General features: G+C 39.7%; 3 protein-coding genes across 3 annotated transcripts in view; 1 reads left to right on the top strand and 2 right to left on the bottom strand.

Annotated features, from left to right (window-relative positions):
* The window catches only part of LOC119730132 (rasGAP-activating-like protein 1), a 45,114-nt gene extending 40,499 nt beyond the window's left edge, over positions 1 to 4,615 (top strand). Inside the window, exons 8-9 of the mRNA XM_038202905.1 lie at positions 1,486 to 1,600; positions 4,376 to 4,615. Of these exons, the coding sequence (XP_038058833.1) occupies positions 1,486 to 1,600; positions 4,376 to 4,615 (355 nt within the window). The remainder of the gene's footprint in view (positions 1 to 1,485; positions 1,601 to 4,375) is intronic.
* On the bottom strand, positions 4,519 to 5,781 carry LOC119730592. Its single transcript, XM_038203574.1, has one exon. The coding sequence runs from the start codon at positions 5,466 to 5,468 to the stop codon at positions 4,800 to 4,802; it is 669 nt and encodes a 222-aa protein (XP_038059502.1). The 5' UTR covers positions 5,469 to 5,781; the 3' UTR covers positions 4,519 to 4,799.
* A 5,750-nt stretch (positions 5,782 to 11,531) lies between these two features.
* On the bottom strand, positions 11,532 to 13,711 carry LOC119730591 (E3 ubiquitin-protein ligase TRIM33-like). Its single transcript, XM_038203573.1, has one exon. It carries the CDS (start codon positions 13,633 to 13,635, stop codon positions 11,644 to 11,646), a length of 1,992 nt encoding a protein of 663 aa, XP_038059501.1. The 5' UTR covers positions 13,636 to 13,711; the 3' UTR covers positions 11,532 to 11,643.
* Positions 13,712 to 17,753: the final 4,042 nt, after the last annotated feature.

The raw sequence follows: 17,753 nt of genomic DNA, 5'->3' as shown, positions 1-17,753 counted from the left end.
TTATCTTTTAGATGAAAACGAGTCGGGGTACAGTGCACGACCTTTGAGAAATGTCTGTAAGGAGGAGAAATTTGTCATGTTGGTATCGGGCTCCAATTCCTCTTATTTCTGGGAAATGATACAGGCCTTTGAGGCTCGGCTGTCTTCTCTACTAATAGACAGGTGTCTTGAAGGCCTTTATCTTTTAGATGTAAATGAGTCGGGGTACAGTGCACGACCTTTGAGAAATGTCTGTAAGGAGGAGAAATTTGTCATGTTCGTATCGGGTTCCAATTCCTCTTATTCTGGGAAATGATACAGGCCTTCTAGGCTTGCCCATCTTCTCTACTAATAGACGGGTGTCTCGAAGGCCTATATCTTTTAGATGTAAACGATTCGGGGTACAGTGCACGACCTTTGAGAAATGTCTGTAAGGAGGAGAAATTTGTCATGTTCAGATCGGGTTCCAATTCCTCTTATTTCTGGGAAATGATACAGGCCTTTGAGGCTCGGCCGTCTTCTCTACTAATAGACGGGTGTCTGGAAGGCCTTTATCTTTTAGATGAAAACGAGTTGGGGTACAGTGCACAACCGTTGAGAAATGTCTGTAAGGAGGAGAAATTTGTCATGTTTGTATCGGGCTCTTCTCTAATAGACGGGTGTCTGGAAAGCCTTTATCGTTTTAGATGTAAACGAGTCCGGGTGCAGTGCACGACCTTTGAGAAATGTCTGTAAGGAGGAGAAATTTGTCATGTTCGTATCAGGCTCTTCTCTATTAATAGACGGGTGTCTCGAAGGCCTTTATCTTTTCGATGTGAACAAGTCGGGGTACAGTGCACGACCGTTGAGAAATGTCTGTATGGAGGAGAAATTTGTCATATTCGTATCGGGCTCCAATTCCTCGTATTTCTGGGAAATGATACAGGCCTTTGAGGCTCGGCTGTCTTCTCTACTAATAGACGGGTGTCGCAAAGGCCTCTATCGTTTTTGCATGTAAACGAGCCAAAGTACAGTGCATGACCGTTGAGAAATGTCTGTACAGAGGAGAAATTGTTCATGTTCGTATCCGGCTCCAGTTCTCTTTTTCCTGGGAAATGACGGTCCTGTACAAATGACATTTCACGGATTGAAAGTTGTTGTGGAATTATTACTGTGGAAGAGTGAAGCTTGCATTGCATGTCATTAATACATTCTTCAACTTGAGCTATGTGCACACATCTTGCCAAGATGTAAACTCCCCATTTGTATAAGGAGCATTAATAGCTGGCTTACAACTTTCTTGAGATTTAGTCGGTACCATCTTAGTAATCAGTTGAAAATTCTAATTGTACTGGGTTTAAGTGTAAATCCTGTTCTTAAGCCTCATCATTCCAATCCTCCTTCCCAGCAACCAACCCTCCCTCCCTTACAAATACCAAAACAGAACAAAACAAACATAAACATATTGATCTCATGGATCTGAAGGGACTTTATTACAATTACAATCTTTTTTTCTTTGACTGACAGCAAGAATCTGGGGTCCATACGCATACGAGCCCGTTACAGCGAGGAGAGAATCCTACCGTCTCAGTATTATCAGCCCTTAGTGGACCTGCTTGTTGAATCTGTACAGGACACCGAGGTAAGAGGGTAATCAATGTGGAACAATCATCGTCATCGTTTTAGTTTGCGGTAACGCCATGTGGTAATAACTACTGCTCAGTAGATATTAAACAAATGTTGAGTGGCTCAGAGTGAAATGAGAGGAATGTTATCGCAAAGTAAAATCTCGACTTGTCCATGTCATGAGGCAAAGCCGAGTGAACTGGAAAAGTCCAGATTTTACCGAGCGATAATATTCCTCCAATTTCACAATTTAAAGCCACTCAATACTTGTTTTATATAACTGACATATAAATCATTGCTATTTGATATATATTTGAACTTTTATTTAACTACAAAATTGATGGGAAATGTATTTCTCTCTTTCAATCCACCCCTTCAGGAAAATGTTTGAACCCAACTCTGTAGCGCTGGCTCTTTGGAACGATACGCGCTACGCGCAATGCTGATCGCGCACACCAGCATGCATTTGCACACAAATGCCGCGTCTCGGAACAAGAACAATCCTAACTGTTCAATAGTATTTCCCATTCCCCATGGGCGAATAGGACTTTTTGAGCCCTGGCGTGAATGGGAGTAATAACGGATATGACGTGATGTAAGTTTCACCAATCAAATGACAAGGATCTGTATGTCGGTTATATAATTAGTTCTGAAAAAGAACTTGTCCTGCTTATTATCAACTTTTCCTAAGTAGTTTTAGTTCTAGACAAGTTCTTTTAAAGCAAGACTGTTCTTATCAGAACTAAAAATACGTAGCAAAAGTTGATAATAAGCTGAACAAGTTCTTTTTCAGAACTAACTATCTACTGAGCAGTAGTTATTACCACATGGTGTTACCGCAAACCGAAACGATATCGATACTCCACCATGCAAAGCCTAAAATCTTAAATCGTCACCATGCATGGAAGGTGTTTCATACCTCGGAGGGTACATAGACCAATACCACAGATCTTGGCAGGAAATTCAGTGTTCAAAGTAGCCTCTGTACTGATGACGTCACACTTTGTATACACGTGTGCTTTCTTATGGGAACCTGGTGGGGGCGATGATTTTGTAGCGAACGGTTTCGTAGCCCCATAGTGTGACCTCATCAGTACAGAGGGTTCTACCCACTTGAGATCCTCACACAGGTAAATGTCAAAGGTCAACCAGTCACAGAATTTTAACGTCCAAGATCACCTGCTTTTTCCTCATTTGTAATCATTATGGAATGATGTCTGACTGGATTACCTGCTGTCCAACTACAAGAACAGCAATTGTAGGTGCATATACAGACTAAAAAAAACGGATTTGTGGTCCCTTTGTTTCTGTTTGACATTTTCAACGTCTTGGTATACTGTGGGCTTCTTGAGTTGCAATTAGCATGTCTTCAGATGCAATCCTGTCACTGCCCGACTAAAAAAAAACAGGGTTTGTCGCAGTTGCCTTTGAGAGCTACGCGAGGCCATCTTTGTAGCTCACGCAGGGCAAACAGGGCAAACCCTGTTTTGATAAATGCCACTTGAGTGGCCAAGGCTGTAAACTGGGCCCAGGAAAGCTAATGGAATGCACCCTGCATTGTAGCCAGAGAGCTTCTGCTTTCAGTGCTAAGCAAATACTGACATCCACTCATGTGTCATGACCAATGGTTGTCCCTATAAACACTGTACATGGGACCCACAGTCTGTAAAAATAGTTGGTAGAATCTACGCACTACGGTAATCCTTTCGCAAACACACCCTCGGCAGCTGAAATAATCTGTGAGATAGCATGCTTCTAAAACATGCTTTTAAAGGCTCCATGAGATTAATTTTTCCCCGATGAACACATTTTTAGCAACTTTCCAATGGACAGTTGCTAGTGGAAAGTACCCAGTAATCGCCTCAGATTGCACCACAGAGCATCTAGAATCCAAAATTTCCTGGGGCCCTTAAGCAGAACCTGGACCCGGCCCACCCCGTAGTGGCTTCGCACTTCATGCTCGTCGGAGTTTGCACTTCGTGCATACAATTTTCAGGCTCTTTTGTCACAGACCAATCACATCCCTGTTCAGTTCCTCTTAAATGAATGAAAAGTACATGTATTTGACATCCCTTTTCGTTGATTTTATTGAAAAGTGCACTTCTTTAAACATTTAAACAAATTTTCATGCTTTTCTTGATAACTGAGGACGCTGTTGTTGTGATGTCATTTTAGGAAGACACTCTTCAATTTAAGGGTTTTCTGTTCAAATTGCGAACCTTAAAATTTGCTCATGGAAAACGTTTGTCAGAAAAGTTTGTTCATTGGCAAACTGCCATGTAATTACACAATGAATCACCAAAAAAAGGAAAATGTACGACAGCAAAACATCCCAAATACTGTCAACTTTTGATACTGAAATAGCCGTAACATTGAAATGACATCACACTTTTGCTCATGAATATGGAAATTTACATTAGCATAAAAACCAAAAACACCAAAATATCCTTGAAAATGGCAAAATGATAATTGAAAATAACGTGAAAGCAAAGGTGCATTTTCAAGGATTGCATTAAACAAAATTACATTACGTGGGCCCTTTCATAGGAAAGTCAAAGACCCTTCATTGCAGGCAACAGAGAAATTATGCCACAGGCCTTGCAAGGGCAACGTGAAATCAGATAATAATGATTTAGAAAAGGCTTTATTGTATTTCAGACAAATTCAATGCAAAGCCAATTTGATTTCATGAAAAATGCACACCGCGAGACTTAGGAGAAAGACATGATGTCACAGATGTGAATTTCTGCCATGTCTGAATTAAGCGTAATTTTACTCTTGTGTATGACAGTGCCGTTCCACTCCACTGAGCATGCTCGAAGAGGTCATGACCCTTGACCGATTGGAGATAGCCACAACATTGGATAAGATCTTCCTAGGCCAGGGCATGATTCTACCCTTCCTGGATGTCTTGATTCAACAGGAGCTCCGACAATCAAGTAAGTTTGAATACAATGTACAAAAGATCAAGAATATCATGCTCAATGTCAATTTACATGTATTTACAAGAGATGGCCACAACATTGGATAAGATCTTCCTAGGCCAGGGCGTGATTCTACCCTTCCTAGATGTCTTGATTCAGCAGGTATTTATTTATGCATTCTACATTAATTATGGTTGGTTCTTTTAAAGTTGTCTTTTGAGCTCTGTTGTACATTCTGAATCCTGCGAGGATGTTTAGTAGACTTCATCTCCATTGTTTAGTTAGTAGAATTTATTTGCGTAAGGCATTCTGCCGATGAATAGTAGGCCCACTGGGGTAGATTTTGACACTTCTTTCGGCAGCTATAGCAAGATCACTTGCTGGTGTGAATGCGATACCAGCTGGGTAGCCACGCACTCGATGCACACATCCAGTGTAGGTGCCGTCTGGACTGAAATGCTGTATTTCACCTTCCTTTAGCCGACCAGCGTGCACAGCAACATAAATGTCGCCCTCACTGTCGTGACACAAACCGTGAGCTTGGCTGTCAGAAGGGTTGCCATGGATATCTGATGAAAAGATCGACTTGCCATTTATGTCGACTGCTTGAAGCTTTTTCTTGTCCCTGCTGATGTAGACAAACTGTTGCCTGTGGATTGACAGGTGCTCGCCCATCATCGGAGCCGACAGCACTTTGATCAGGCATCCATTTAGGTTGTGTAGGGATATCTTTTCCTTGTCGTCATAGCCCACGGCTATCAGGTTCTTGTCCACTGCAAGACATGATGGAATGCTGTGCAAATCTGGTCCCGGCTGAAAGTGATGGAGGCACTGTTGATATGCCCGGTTGAAGATCTTGACTTTAGGATAATCTAGAATGACAAGAAGGTCGTTGGTAGTCACTGACACGTGGGATGGGTTAACAAGACCAAGTAGTTGCAGCTTTTGCGAGAGAGGCATGTCCTTGCTTCTCGGTAAGAAAGTAATCAACAGTGCGTTGCCCCTGTCCAGTACAATGATTTCATTGTTGGCAAATGCTGCAACGTCATCCACCAGTCCAAATTCTCTCTCTTGTGTCCCAAAGGTCTCTATTTCTGTCTTTCCCTCCCATTTGAACACTTCTGCCGTGAGCTTTTCGCATCCAGCTGCACTGTGAGGAAGCTGGGCCTTCTCACCCCCTGCAGTGTCTCCTAATTGGAGTTGGTCCAGACCATCTTCAAAATTAAAGAGAGAGAACAAATATATTAATATACATATGAAACTGTATTTCCAATAGTTGCCCTATGGTGCAGTATATGAGTATTCTGATTAAATTTGTGTAAATAGGCACTTGTAGATTTCAACAGTGAGAAATATTTTCATAAATTTGAATGTACAACTTCAGTGAAGTTGTACATTCAAATTTATGTAAATATTTCTCACTGTTGAAATCTGTGAGTAACACAACTGGCATTGTGTCAAAAACAGTTGTTGCATTGCCATCTTAAATTTGTAGTATTTAATGTGAAATTTTCAATTAGATTTCAGTAATCTACCTTGGCACTTTTGAATAACTTTGCTTTTGTGGCTTGCAAGAACTAATGTATCTGGCCCTGTTTAAGATCTATGTTTTGGGTGAAATTTTCATCATCACATTTTTTTCCCAGACATTTTGAAATATTATGTGTACACAGCATGACATAAAAGGACACGCATAGTTGCAACAGGAAACGTTTTAAAAATAATTGCAAGGCAGTGAGAATTTACTGAAAAATAAGGAAATGGGTGTGTTTATTTGATGTGTGAGTTTCCCGAGGCACATTGACTACAAAGGACATTTGAACTTGTTCACCTTTCCCGTTCACAATATCCACCCACTCACCACGCAGGCTGTTTTTCCCTATTCACCGAAGAACGCATTACGTGCTTCAGCTCTTTTTTGTATTGAGAAATGTAAGTATTGAGAAAGAATTGCTTTCTTGGTGTGTCTGAGTTTGTGTAACCAGATGTTCCACAAACGGAAACTTACATCTTAAAAAAAAAAAGAAGTTGGAACAGTGCAAAAACATTTTCTGTTTTTTTAGTACGTGGTTTTGTTTGTTCTTATTTTTTATTTCGTTTAATTGTAAGCAAAAAAAACACATTCATCCCATAGACCTGATTCTTTTCACTCTCAAGCAAACTGTAGACAAAATTACCTTTCGTGCACAACACGACAGTCGTGTAAATGAAAACATTTCCTTCTGCATGGCTCAAAAAGGTAGGACTATTAACAGCACTGACGGTAATTTCTCCTGGCAGAGCAGAAACAGGCGAGTTTGGTGGAGACCACGGTGATTGTTCCTGATGAGTGCCTGGATAGAGTACAGACTCGGCAGCATCTTAATCAAACAGAAAGATAAAAAGCATTTTCACTTGAGAACCCCCAGATCAATATTTGGAAACGAACCCATGGGAACAAATGACATCACCCATCATCCGCCCCTGGGGATATACATTGCCAGATCATGTACATGCGTCCAGCATTATTCTGGTTAAAGATAAATGCCCCCCCCCCCCCCCCCCCCGCTCTTAAAGTAAAAATTACTGGTTTTCTATATTTAAAAGGGGATTTCATTTTGTGCACAATTAAATCCTCCCTGTGATAGCCAAATTTTTGTAGGGCAGCAAATAAGTCAAATGTTGTTGAAGAATTCAATAAATAAAACATTGGTGGGTTTTTGTTTGTTTTGTTTGTTAAGATATGCAACCAATCATTTGATTACCTCTAAAATGTAAATTTACCTTGCATCCATTCTGCAATCTGTTGGTCGGCCTGCAGTCTGTCTAGAATTGTAGCCCCTCTCCTTGTCCAAATCGGTTGTGGTGTAGTCGATGCCATCTTATTGTGAAGTGTGTCCTGATCACGGACAGTAACTTCAGTGTTTCCAGCAAAACGTTTGTAAAAATCCTTGCTTTTATTCTATTGCAGTCTCCTAATGATGTTCGCAACTTTTGTCCGAGGTCTTTATAGTCATTTCATGTTGAACTTCCGCTTTTACTGCAAGAAATGTTCGAGTTGATGGAGTTTAGGTGACCTTCACAAATGTGCAGATACTGTACTGCTTGTTAGGCACACATGTAAAAGTTCAGATGAGAAGCTTGTATGCCAACTGATCAGTCTAGTCTTTTAGAATGGTGGCCACTAATTTCAGTTTTGTGTGTGTGTGAAAAAGCAGCGGCAATAGTCTACATTCATTTCAGCTTGTACCATTTTTATGTGAGATAAAATATCAAATTTCTATTTCCCATCTATGTACTCTTTTCTCTTTGATTATCAGAATAATGACTTATGTACCTTTCTCATTGAAGAAAATACATGGTCAGAGGCATAATTTAGTGCACATTTAATTTCCTGACTTGTTATTATCCATTTTGAAAAGGTACTTTTTTTTTTTTAATGGGTCATTCTATAAATTTAGGGTCCAGAGTGTGACATTTGCCTGTCCTATGATTTTCCATTCAAGTGTCATTAAGAAGGACTTCCTAATGTTTTTTTTTATTTTTTAACTGTGTGGGTATTTAGCTATTCATAATCACTCTTTGGAGGACAACTTCATCAGTGCATCAGAATGATCTAACAGGGACAGACAAAAAGTGGACCCAGATGAATAGAATGACCCAAATGGAGAAGTCCACCAATCGTAAATTAGAACAGAGCTCCAAGCCCATGTACAATGAAGATTCTTTCTAATTCCAAGGTTTTCTTTTATCAAAATTTGGTGATACATAACTTTCGGGCTTATTGTCCATTTACTGCAAAAAGAAAAGTAGACCAAAATCTTGTCCATGACAAACACTGTCAATCTGCAGAATGCATCTTCTGCATCTGTTTGGATAATCTGAACCCAGCAATCAAACTTACGTGTACTGTTATAAAGATGTCCTCTGAAGTTTCGTCATTTGCGAGGTTGAATCTGGTGGAAAATATTGCGATTGCTGACACGTTGGAGCTCACCAGGAAGTGGCAAAATACAAAATACTTGTGAGTTAACAATACACTTTATGTTAAGCTTGTGCACTGAACCAGTGTATTACTTTGCAAGTGCAGGTAGAGTACCTGAATGTATGACATCATGATAGCGGGAGGTTATTTTTATATTTCCTGTGACTCCATCAGCCGTTGTTCCTAAACAATTACAAACTATTTCATTCAAATATCTGTTTTTATTGTTTAAACCGATAGTTTTGTAGCTGTGTTACAAACTAGAATCCTACATATGAAGATGTACTGTATATGTTCTTCAAAAAATTCAACTTTTTTATCAGGACGGAGTTGGACCTGTGTTTGTTTTTCTCAACAGGAAAAGAAATGTGTTTTTGGTTTATTTCTGTTTTGGGCTTTTTTTTATTTGGGTGCTATCGCACGCAAACAAATCCACCCTGTGAGTAGACTGGTTCCCAATCTCCACATTATGTATTCTAAGAGGGAGGCGGGAACCAGTCTACCCTGCGAGAGCTGGATTATTGTTGGCCAACAAATAATTCTAAATTTCCTGAAGTAATTCATCTGTGACTGAAAGTAAATCGAAATTGTTCTGTTGTCACATTCTAAAGTGGATGACTTTCAAACTCACAGCTCACCTTTAAAATATAATATACAATTTATTTGCAAACATCACAATACAAAACTACCAAATTATTACAAAATGCACCTGTAATTTTCAAGAAAACTGGGAATTTTTGTATCAATTTCCAAGTCGGCTGACCACTGTTGGACAAAAATGAGTTTATAAAAAATAACTGCTTCCAAATGTTCCAATTGTACCAAATTTAGTTAGTCCGCATTTTGTTTGGAATCGCTTACACATCCGTGAATGGGTGCAAGCTAGTCTGGTTTCCTGACCTGAAAATTCCCAATTGCTCTGTTTTGTATGAAGTAGGGTCAGGGATCAGGCTTCAAGAAATGCATTTTTTCTTGGTTTTTCAAGCATCTATGAACAAAAAACTTTAAACAGGTCAGTGTAACACTACTTGCTTCAAGATACTTACCCCCAAATTTATCCATTTCTGGAAATGTAATGGCAAAAGCAAATTTTGTGTATTACCTTCAAGCTTGTGCAAGGTAGAAAATCTAATCAAAATATTTCCTGCTTTCCATTTGCTTATTTACAAGCTGAAAATCCATATTTACAAGTAGACTCACAAGACTCCAAAATTAAACAAAACAACAAATTAACATAACAAAATCCCATTTGGCTCAATGCACACGCATGCTTACAAGCTCTGCTTCTTTTTAAGTCCCTCCACAGTATCTTCCATACTTATTGTTTGCTTATCTTCGACTTTATTCAAAATGTTTTTCTGCTATTCTCTATAAGATTGTCATTGTCATTGATATTTTTTTTTGGTACTGTGGAAAAAAAAACTGAACTGAACAAGTCTCACAAATAAAACTTACACAGGTATTACAGGTACAGATCCAATTGATCTTAATTCTCTTTTTATTGCCGAGTTGTCTTTATTCTTTTTTGGGGGGGGGGGGGGGGGGAGAGCTTCATTTAAAATACAAAATATTTCTTCACATTTACATATTTGCAATTCTCTCACACATTCCAAAATAAGGTCATTAATAGGGTCCTTCCGTGTCAACAAATCAGACAATAAAATTAAAAGTTTCAACCCCACCCCCTTCAAATTGGTTCAGTTTTAGTGTATGGGGTAATTTAGGCTGAAAAGGCTGAAAATTAAAGGTTTAGTGCCATCAGACCAACAGTTTTTGTGCTAGCGCCTGCCATTTTTTGGCAATCTTGCCAATCAGAACGGGCATGGCAACCAATTTTTAAATGACCAATACAGGCACATCTCCATAAGGCCAAAAAAAAAAAGTCTCCGGTTTCTGGTATGCGTGCGCGTCGCCGTAGCCATGCACGTCGGCAAAATGAAAAAGGTTTTTTTTCAGTACAAGATGATGTCTCAAAACCGCCAAACTCACTGGTTTGACTGGAATTCTGCTGCTGCACAATTTTAACGTGTTTTTAGATGGGGTTATGATCGAGAATAAGCTTTATGTGGCCTCTCTGGACTCCCATATATTTGCACTAAGTTTAGTCGGGCACCATTTGCAGTCATCAGCCGACATTTGAAGCCAAATAAAAAAAAAAAACAGGTAAAAAAAAAAAAAAGCCGCGTCGCCGCACCACTTTTGGGGCAAGCTCCATACCAGAAACTGGAGACTTTTTTTTTTTGGCCTAACCTGTGGGCTGAAATTTGTTAATCTCGGTTTCTTTGGAAAGGTTACATCATATGAAATCCAAATGTATTTTTTATCTCGGAGCAATTTGAAGTATAACCTTTTGACCTTTACTTTGACCTCGAATATAACCTTAGCTTAAGACGGACTCGGATGAAAATTATACCCCAACACGTTTTCTACAAAATATCCAAAAAGTGGGTGTATCATATTTGTTTCTTTTCTAGCTTATCTCAGAGTTGGCATACTTGTGTTGCAAAATGTGATATTCCTATGCAATGTAAGAGTTGTGTGCATGTACATGTACAGTTTTTGCAACAAGTACATGTATACCAACTTAAGATTTCAGCTTTTTTTCGGCCTAAATTATCCCATGCACTAAATATGAACCAATTTGAAAGGGGTAGGGTTTAACCCATTCTGTGATTTGACACGGAAAGACCCATTAGCAGCCTAAAATACAAAAGTTTATTCCTGGGACTGTGGTCTAGTCTGACCCCCTATTTTCAAATTCCTTTTCGTTCTCAGGTTCATGGTTACATGCACATAAAGCTAGAGCATTATTTCAGTTATACACTTATTTCTCTTTGACCAGTTGATGATAGACTTTAACCAAGACCATTTCAGCCATGACTAACTCAGATGTGAGTATGCACGTCCATTGGAAAAGCAAAAGGCACGCTTACTTCAGAGGAAAACTTTGCTTAACTTATAGTGACGTAACAATAGAAATCTCCATGCACGCGCAACCGTTAGCACGTCCACGCCGTGAAATAGTGCTAAAGGTTAGCAAATTTGTCTGCTATGCTAAGCACAACTTTTCCGCTAACTGTTAAGCAGCGCTGAGAAATTGGTCCCTGTAGGTGCGGAACAATTCTTCAATTCTTTTTGTTGTGTCATTATTTTGACATTTATTGTCAATGTTTACACTCGATGATAGACTTGAACACTTTCTAGTGTTGCCAAAACCAGTTTGTCACCGGCTGGTGTACATGTGATGTCACCTGGACAACCACATTCACTGATGACACGGCCAATGTACTGTCCATCACGACTGAAATGATGAATCTCACCTTGTTTATCATGTACAAAATGCCAGCCACGTACAGCAACGTAGATGTTGCCATTTTTGTCGCAACACAAACCATTAGCATACCACTTCCCTTGAATATTGCTGGGAATATCAACTGAAAAGTCCATGTGACCATAGCTGTCAACTGACGATAGAAGTCTTTCGTTATTATCTCCATTGCAAGTGTAGAAAAGCTGCTGCTTATAGATTATCAACTCTGATTCAATCTTTGGAGCAGGTATTCTCCTGATGAGGGATCCATCTCTCTTGTGCAGTGAGATCTCTTCTTCTTCCTCATAACCCACTGCTATGATATCCCCGTCATCCACTGCAAGGCAGGTTGGGGTGCTGCCTGTCTCCTCACCTGGTCGGAACTGATGGAGGCAGGGTTGGTAACCCTTCTTGAAGATCTTGACAGAAGGTTTGTCAAGAACAATGATTTCATCATCCCTGTTAACTGAAACATGAGTTGGGTTAGTAAGGCCCGCAAGTTGGAGTTCTTGTGAAATTATATCAGACTGTTTGTCACTGGTTAAGAAAGTGATCAACTTTTCATGCCCAATGTCTATTGCGACAATTTCATTGTTAGAGAATGCTGCAATTCCATCAACATTGCCAAATGTTTTCTTTGTTGGTCCAAATGTCTTCATCTGTCTTTTCAGCTCCCATCTTACAGGTGTCTGTGAAGTCTCATCTGTGGTATCTGAGCTGGGTATTTGTGTATCCTCCAGCACCAGCCTCCCAAGTGACGTTCCAGTACCTTCCTCAAAATCCATAATGGAGCACAAACTGTCCGGCTCTTCCTTGGATTGTTCTTTGGTCAGTTCTTCCAGGTTATATATGAGTTTAGGCTTGAAATCCAGAATTTCATAGAAACTTGCTTGAACCATGAAGTGGTTAACCTCTTCCAGTTTCTTCTTAGTCTGAGTCAGACGACTGCTGTTTGTGCCACGAGCAGTTTCCAGTGTCTTGGCTCTGTCTTTGAAGAATATATCTGCCTCTTGCCTCAGTTTCTGCTCTTCCTCTCTGATCACCTTTGTTATTCTAGCAACCTCCTTGTCAGCCTTACTGGAGATTTTCTTGGTGGTTTCTGCATACATGGCAGTCAGCTTTCTGTAGTTGTCATCTACTTCACTTATGTCTGTTTTCAGTTTTGCTTTGATCTGTTCAGCTTTTACAGATATTCTAGCAACATTTCGTTTGCACTTATCGACAGCTTCAGGTATATCAACACGAGAGTGTCTCTCATGATCTACAATAGCACAAGTTGTGCACACCAACTTCTCACATGTGTCACAGTAAATAGTGAGATTTTGATCGGAATGCTTGCCACATTTTGGAGTGTACTCTCTAATCTTACTCTTGTAAGTTACCTCTCCTGATTGAAGCTGGGCCAATGTGTAGGTTTGATGTGATTTCATTAAAGTCATACGCTTGTGTGCTGCTTGGCATTTGTTACAGAGAAAATGATCACAGTCCATGCATCTTGACACAGCCTGATTCTCTTCATCACAGGCTTGACATTTGATTTGTGACCTTTGACCTTCAAGTAGCTTTTCATAGACATTGACCTCATCCACCAAGGCACTCAGTTTAAAGTCACTTGGCAAATTGGAAACGTCTCCTTTTAGAATGGTTTCACGTCTGCAGAGGGGACACACAAGCTTTGGATCGTGTGGAAGTTGACATCTGACCTCTTTGAGACACTTCTGACAGAAACTGTGCAGACAGTCAAGAACCTTAGGCTCAGTGAAACGGTCGGAGCAAATGGGACATTCCAGATGGTCTCGACTGATCTTACCCAACACAGATTGAACTGTGACATCAGGCTGTCTTGCTGCCATCTTTCCTTCTTAGTGACGTCTAAAAACTGAATAAAACAAAAATATACCTCTGAAAGCCTTGAAATCAAACTGCACAACTCTACATTTAATTTAAAGACAGGGATAATTAGGCACTACAATTGGAAAATTTAGCTTGGTCATTAACTCTATGCAAGTTAACATCCTTTGCAGTATAAGATAAGAAAATCTGTACAGTTTCCTGAGGCATACATGTACATGTAGTAGGATTTCAAAAAACAATGGTATTAACATTTCTGCCAAAGGAAAGCTTGGTAAAGTTGGAAGTAAATTTCAGCAAGTCTTACAATAAGCAGAAGACTTCATTAAACCGCATTTGCAAGATTAGCCCTATTAATATCCCACAACTACTAGGACATTAAAGTTTATTTATATCTTTCTGGTAATGAAACCAATTGGAATCCTCAAAAGTGCTCTACAGGCACTGTAACTCGAACGCCAGAAGAAAAAGTAGTAATATTTGAATGAGGATTGTACATGGTGAAATTAAAACCCATGCAAATACGTATGTTTTCCATAATACATGTACCTTTGAGGATCAAGCTCCCTGTCACACTTTGTGTCGACAAAAATGTTCAAATATTGCAGACAATGCATAACAGTGAGCGAATCTTCAGATTATGTAAAGAAATTGGAGTTCAGTTGCATACTAATGTTAAATTTACTTGTAAAACCCACTGCACTAAATTAGCCATTTGCAGTTACAAATGTTAGAAAAAAAAACCCTTAGTTGTTTTTTGGTAAGCAAGAAACTTACTTGAAAGGCAGAGAGTTCCTGACTTTTCAAGGCAAATATAAAGCGGTATCCAAACTGTCCTGTTGAAATATGGCTGCATTTGAACAGTACAAGTGCAGAAGCAATTAATGTACAGAGAGTTGTTTTCTCTGTATGTGTAGCAGGATGTAGCTAGGTGTGTTCAGCAGGAACTATCAGTTTTAGGTCACGTCCGACCCAGTTAGCCACAGCCAATAACAGGCCTATCAATGGAAGCCACTGGCTAGCAGGTGCAGCCATTTCCCATAAACTGGTGTGTTATCGCCAGTCGTAGCCATGTTATTTGGAGACATGGCTGTGTGTGCATACAATGTGCAATGACCTAGGGTCACAGGATGCACTGTACAATGTATGACATTGTGATAGTACACTGAGTTTCAGATCCATTTACAATTCATTTCCTCCCATGATTTTTTGTTAGTATGGACTATGCATCAATTACAGCTTACCGTAAAACAGAAAAAGGTGTTTGTGCATATCTACTTTCAAATAATGGACCTTGAACAATAGAGGACAGTAGGGTCTAGGACTGGGCGAGATTACACTTTTTGAGTGTGTAAATTCAACCATAGAGAAAGATTAAACATATGGGAGGTGACTGGTCTTCCTAAAAAAAGATAAGATATAAACAAAAGAGAGACAGTAGAGGGTCCATGCGTATGTGTGCTCTAATCTTGCATGTCCTCTTTGTGGACCTGTGACCAAAAGAGGCCGTCCACAGGATGCAGGAAGTGTGGACGTCTTGTGGACTTGCACACGTCCACACTAGGTTCCCCCTCTCTGGAAAACAGGTTTAGAGGCATTTTTGTCGCAAAATGAAGAGGAACACTCAAGGAAATCATTATAAAAAAAATTGGGTTGAAACAGTGTTCACATTGCAAAGAGATTTTTGTCGGTTTTTTTTCTTAACAACACGAATACAAAGGAATGTCCACAGCATGAGCGTCAATCGGAGGGGGACTGGGGGGGGGGGGGACATGTCGTGTCTCCTCCCCCACTTTTTTCTGTCCCCGAATAAAATTTGTAGCCTATATTTGATTCTATAGCTTTGAGCTCAGAATAACTGATTCAATGACTCCAAATGTGTAAATGATGTTTAAATGATGATCTTTTGCTAAAAAACAGTTTGGTTAAGGTGGTCAGAAATTGCCTCAGTATCCAACATTTCTCGTTTAAGGGCCCCGAACCCCATGCTTTAAGAGCTTCGCTCTATGCACTTGAATTAGTGGTGATCAAAGCATGTCTCTCCCCCCCTCCCCCCATTTTGAGAAGCAATTGATGCCCTTGATCCACAGTAGGTATGGAAGGTACCTTATAAGTCTGCATGTTTTTGTGTGTTCACAAGTTGATAACTTGCGAATTTGTAAGCTGAAAAAAGCCATAAACATGCATGCTCAAAGTAATTGCTTTACACTGCCGTGCGCCACTGCAGAATAAAATTTCCCGGCAGAAACTTGTAGAACCTGTCCCATTGAAACAATTGAAAGTTGGAAAAGACAGGGGGGACCACATGCAAAAGATGGGATACCACGCAGCATTCAGAATTGATTTCAAAGATCACAAATATTGTTAATTGTTAACAATTCAACAAATTAATCATGCTCTTATAGTATTAATATGTTAGATACATGTATGTCATAAGAGGTGTTCATCGGTAAAGCATTTTTTCCCCCAAATTATGTAAAATAGGAAGACTACGGGAAATAAACTCCTGAAATATATTTGAACCTCTAAATTCACATTCTATGACACCAATTCCATCTTTATGAGAAACAAGCTGATTTACCTGATCATAGATTGGGTAGGGCGTAGTTGGAAGCAACAGCACTCTATCACGTCACACGCTTGTACTTAACATAGCAAGCCTCCACTGTAGACCCAACCTCATTTCCTCGATTTGACATCGACGGTTTTACGCATAGCCCGTAAGTACGCAGTGCAGGCTTTAGATTGGTCTGATGCAGACCGCGCAAGGTATACTAATGTGTGGTCCTTATAAGTATTCATGGCACTCGGCGTAGGGGCGGCAAGCAAAGCATAGGAAACAATAGGGACACTTGGTGGCCATGCACCATGGAGAAAAAATATTTTGCCAAGGTCATCCCCAGACTACTGTTTGGTGAACACTGTTGTAGAACGGGCAAGTAGAACACGTAAACGGAGCCCCTTCGTTGAAGCCGCTGACCACGCCCAGTCTTGACTCGAAATAAAGCCAACACAGAGGGCGGCCAGGCAGTTAATGTGAAAGCGCACATGACGTCAATTCCTGTGCAAAAATGCAGTCACGAAAAATCGACGAAACGGATCGCCGGTTCGTACGGAAAAATTAGGACGACCCGAAGTGTCCGAACCGCCGGAAGACACCCTCCACATTTTTCCACGGACGTGGAGTGATTTTGGCATGGCGGGAGACCGTTCAGGAGCAAACATTTCTCAGAGGACGAGTTAAACATGCTCTATATATAGATGACATTTAAAAGGCACCATTAACACTTTATTCAAAGAGAGATAAATGTATTTGAAAAATGTAATAGTCCACATATCTTTTTTTTTTATTTTTAAGGACAAAAAATCTAATATGTCAACGCCATACATGTATTAAGTCCTAAAAATAACAATGCTTTATACAAATGGAGATCTAGTGTAGCAACTCTGGCTAAAACTAATGATGAGTGTCTGCATTTTTTGAGCCAGCATTTGGCAGTCTTATCCTACCATGAATTCCAGACTCATAAAATTACACCTCAGTGATAAAATTCACTATTAAAAAAGTTAATATATTCACTTTGAATGAATTCATCTTGTTTTTAACCCAAGGTACATGTGTATAGCATCATCTCAACTACAGTTTTGAAAATCCCAATTATAGTTGGGATCGTTCTAGGTTTAGTTGGGTTTTGCACCTACTACCCGTGGTACAACTGGGACTGTCCAAACTATAGTTAGGGCCATTTGCTATACTTGGAGTATATCAATCTTTTGCAAGCAGTACAGATGGTGTTACATCCTTTCCAGTAATGTAATTATAATTTTTGTAGCTCTGTTACACACTGGTAATCAACATATGAAGATACTGTCTATGCTTGTCACCAAATTTGAATCTTTCCCAATAAATTTTAACTTTTGCCTTTTTAAAAAATTTTATGAAAAAATTGGTTTAGATTTTCTTCTTTTTCTTCAATTTTGCGCAAGTGTGCAACCCTCTGAAAGAAAAGCTGTTATATTGGGTAGCTGTTGCACACAGATCCACCCTGTGAGTAGACTGGTTACCAATCCCCACATTATCGAATCTAAAAGGGACGTAGGAACCAGTCTAACATGCCAG

This window comes from Patiria miniata, unplaced genomic scaffold (genome assembly GCF_015706575.1).
Source record: "Patiria miniata isolate m_02_andy unplaced genomic scaffold, ASM1570657v1 HiC_scaffold_22, whole genome shotgun sequence".
NCBI lineage: Eukaryota > Metazoa > Echinodermata > Asteroidea > Valvatida > Asterinidae > Patiria > Patiria miniata.
Note: the sequence above shows the minus strand (reverse complement) of the source record. Positions and strands in the feature narration are given on the sequence as shown.

Bases quoted from the DNA above. Each gene is read 5' to 3' on its own strand.
- LOC119730592 (XM_038203574.1), bottom strand. From the start codon at position 5,468: ATGCCTCTCTCGCAAAAGCTGCAACTACTTGGTCTTGTTAACCCATCC.
- LOC119730591 (XM_038203573.1), bottom strand. From the start codon at position 13,635: ATGGCAGCAAGACAGCCTGATGTCACAGTTCAATCTGTGTTGGGTAAG.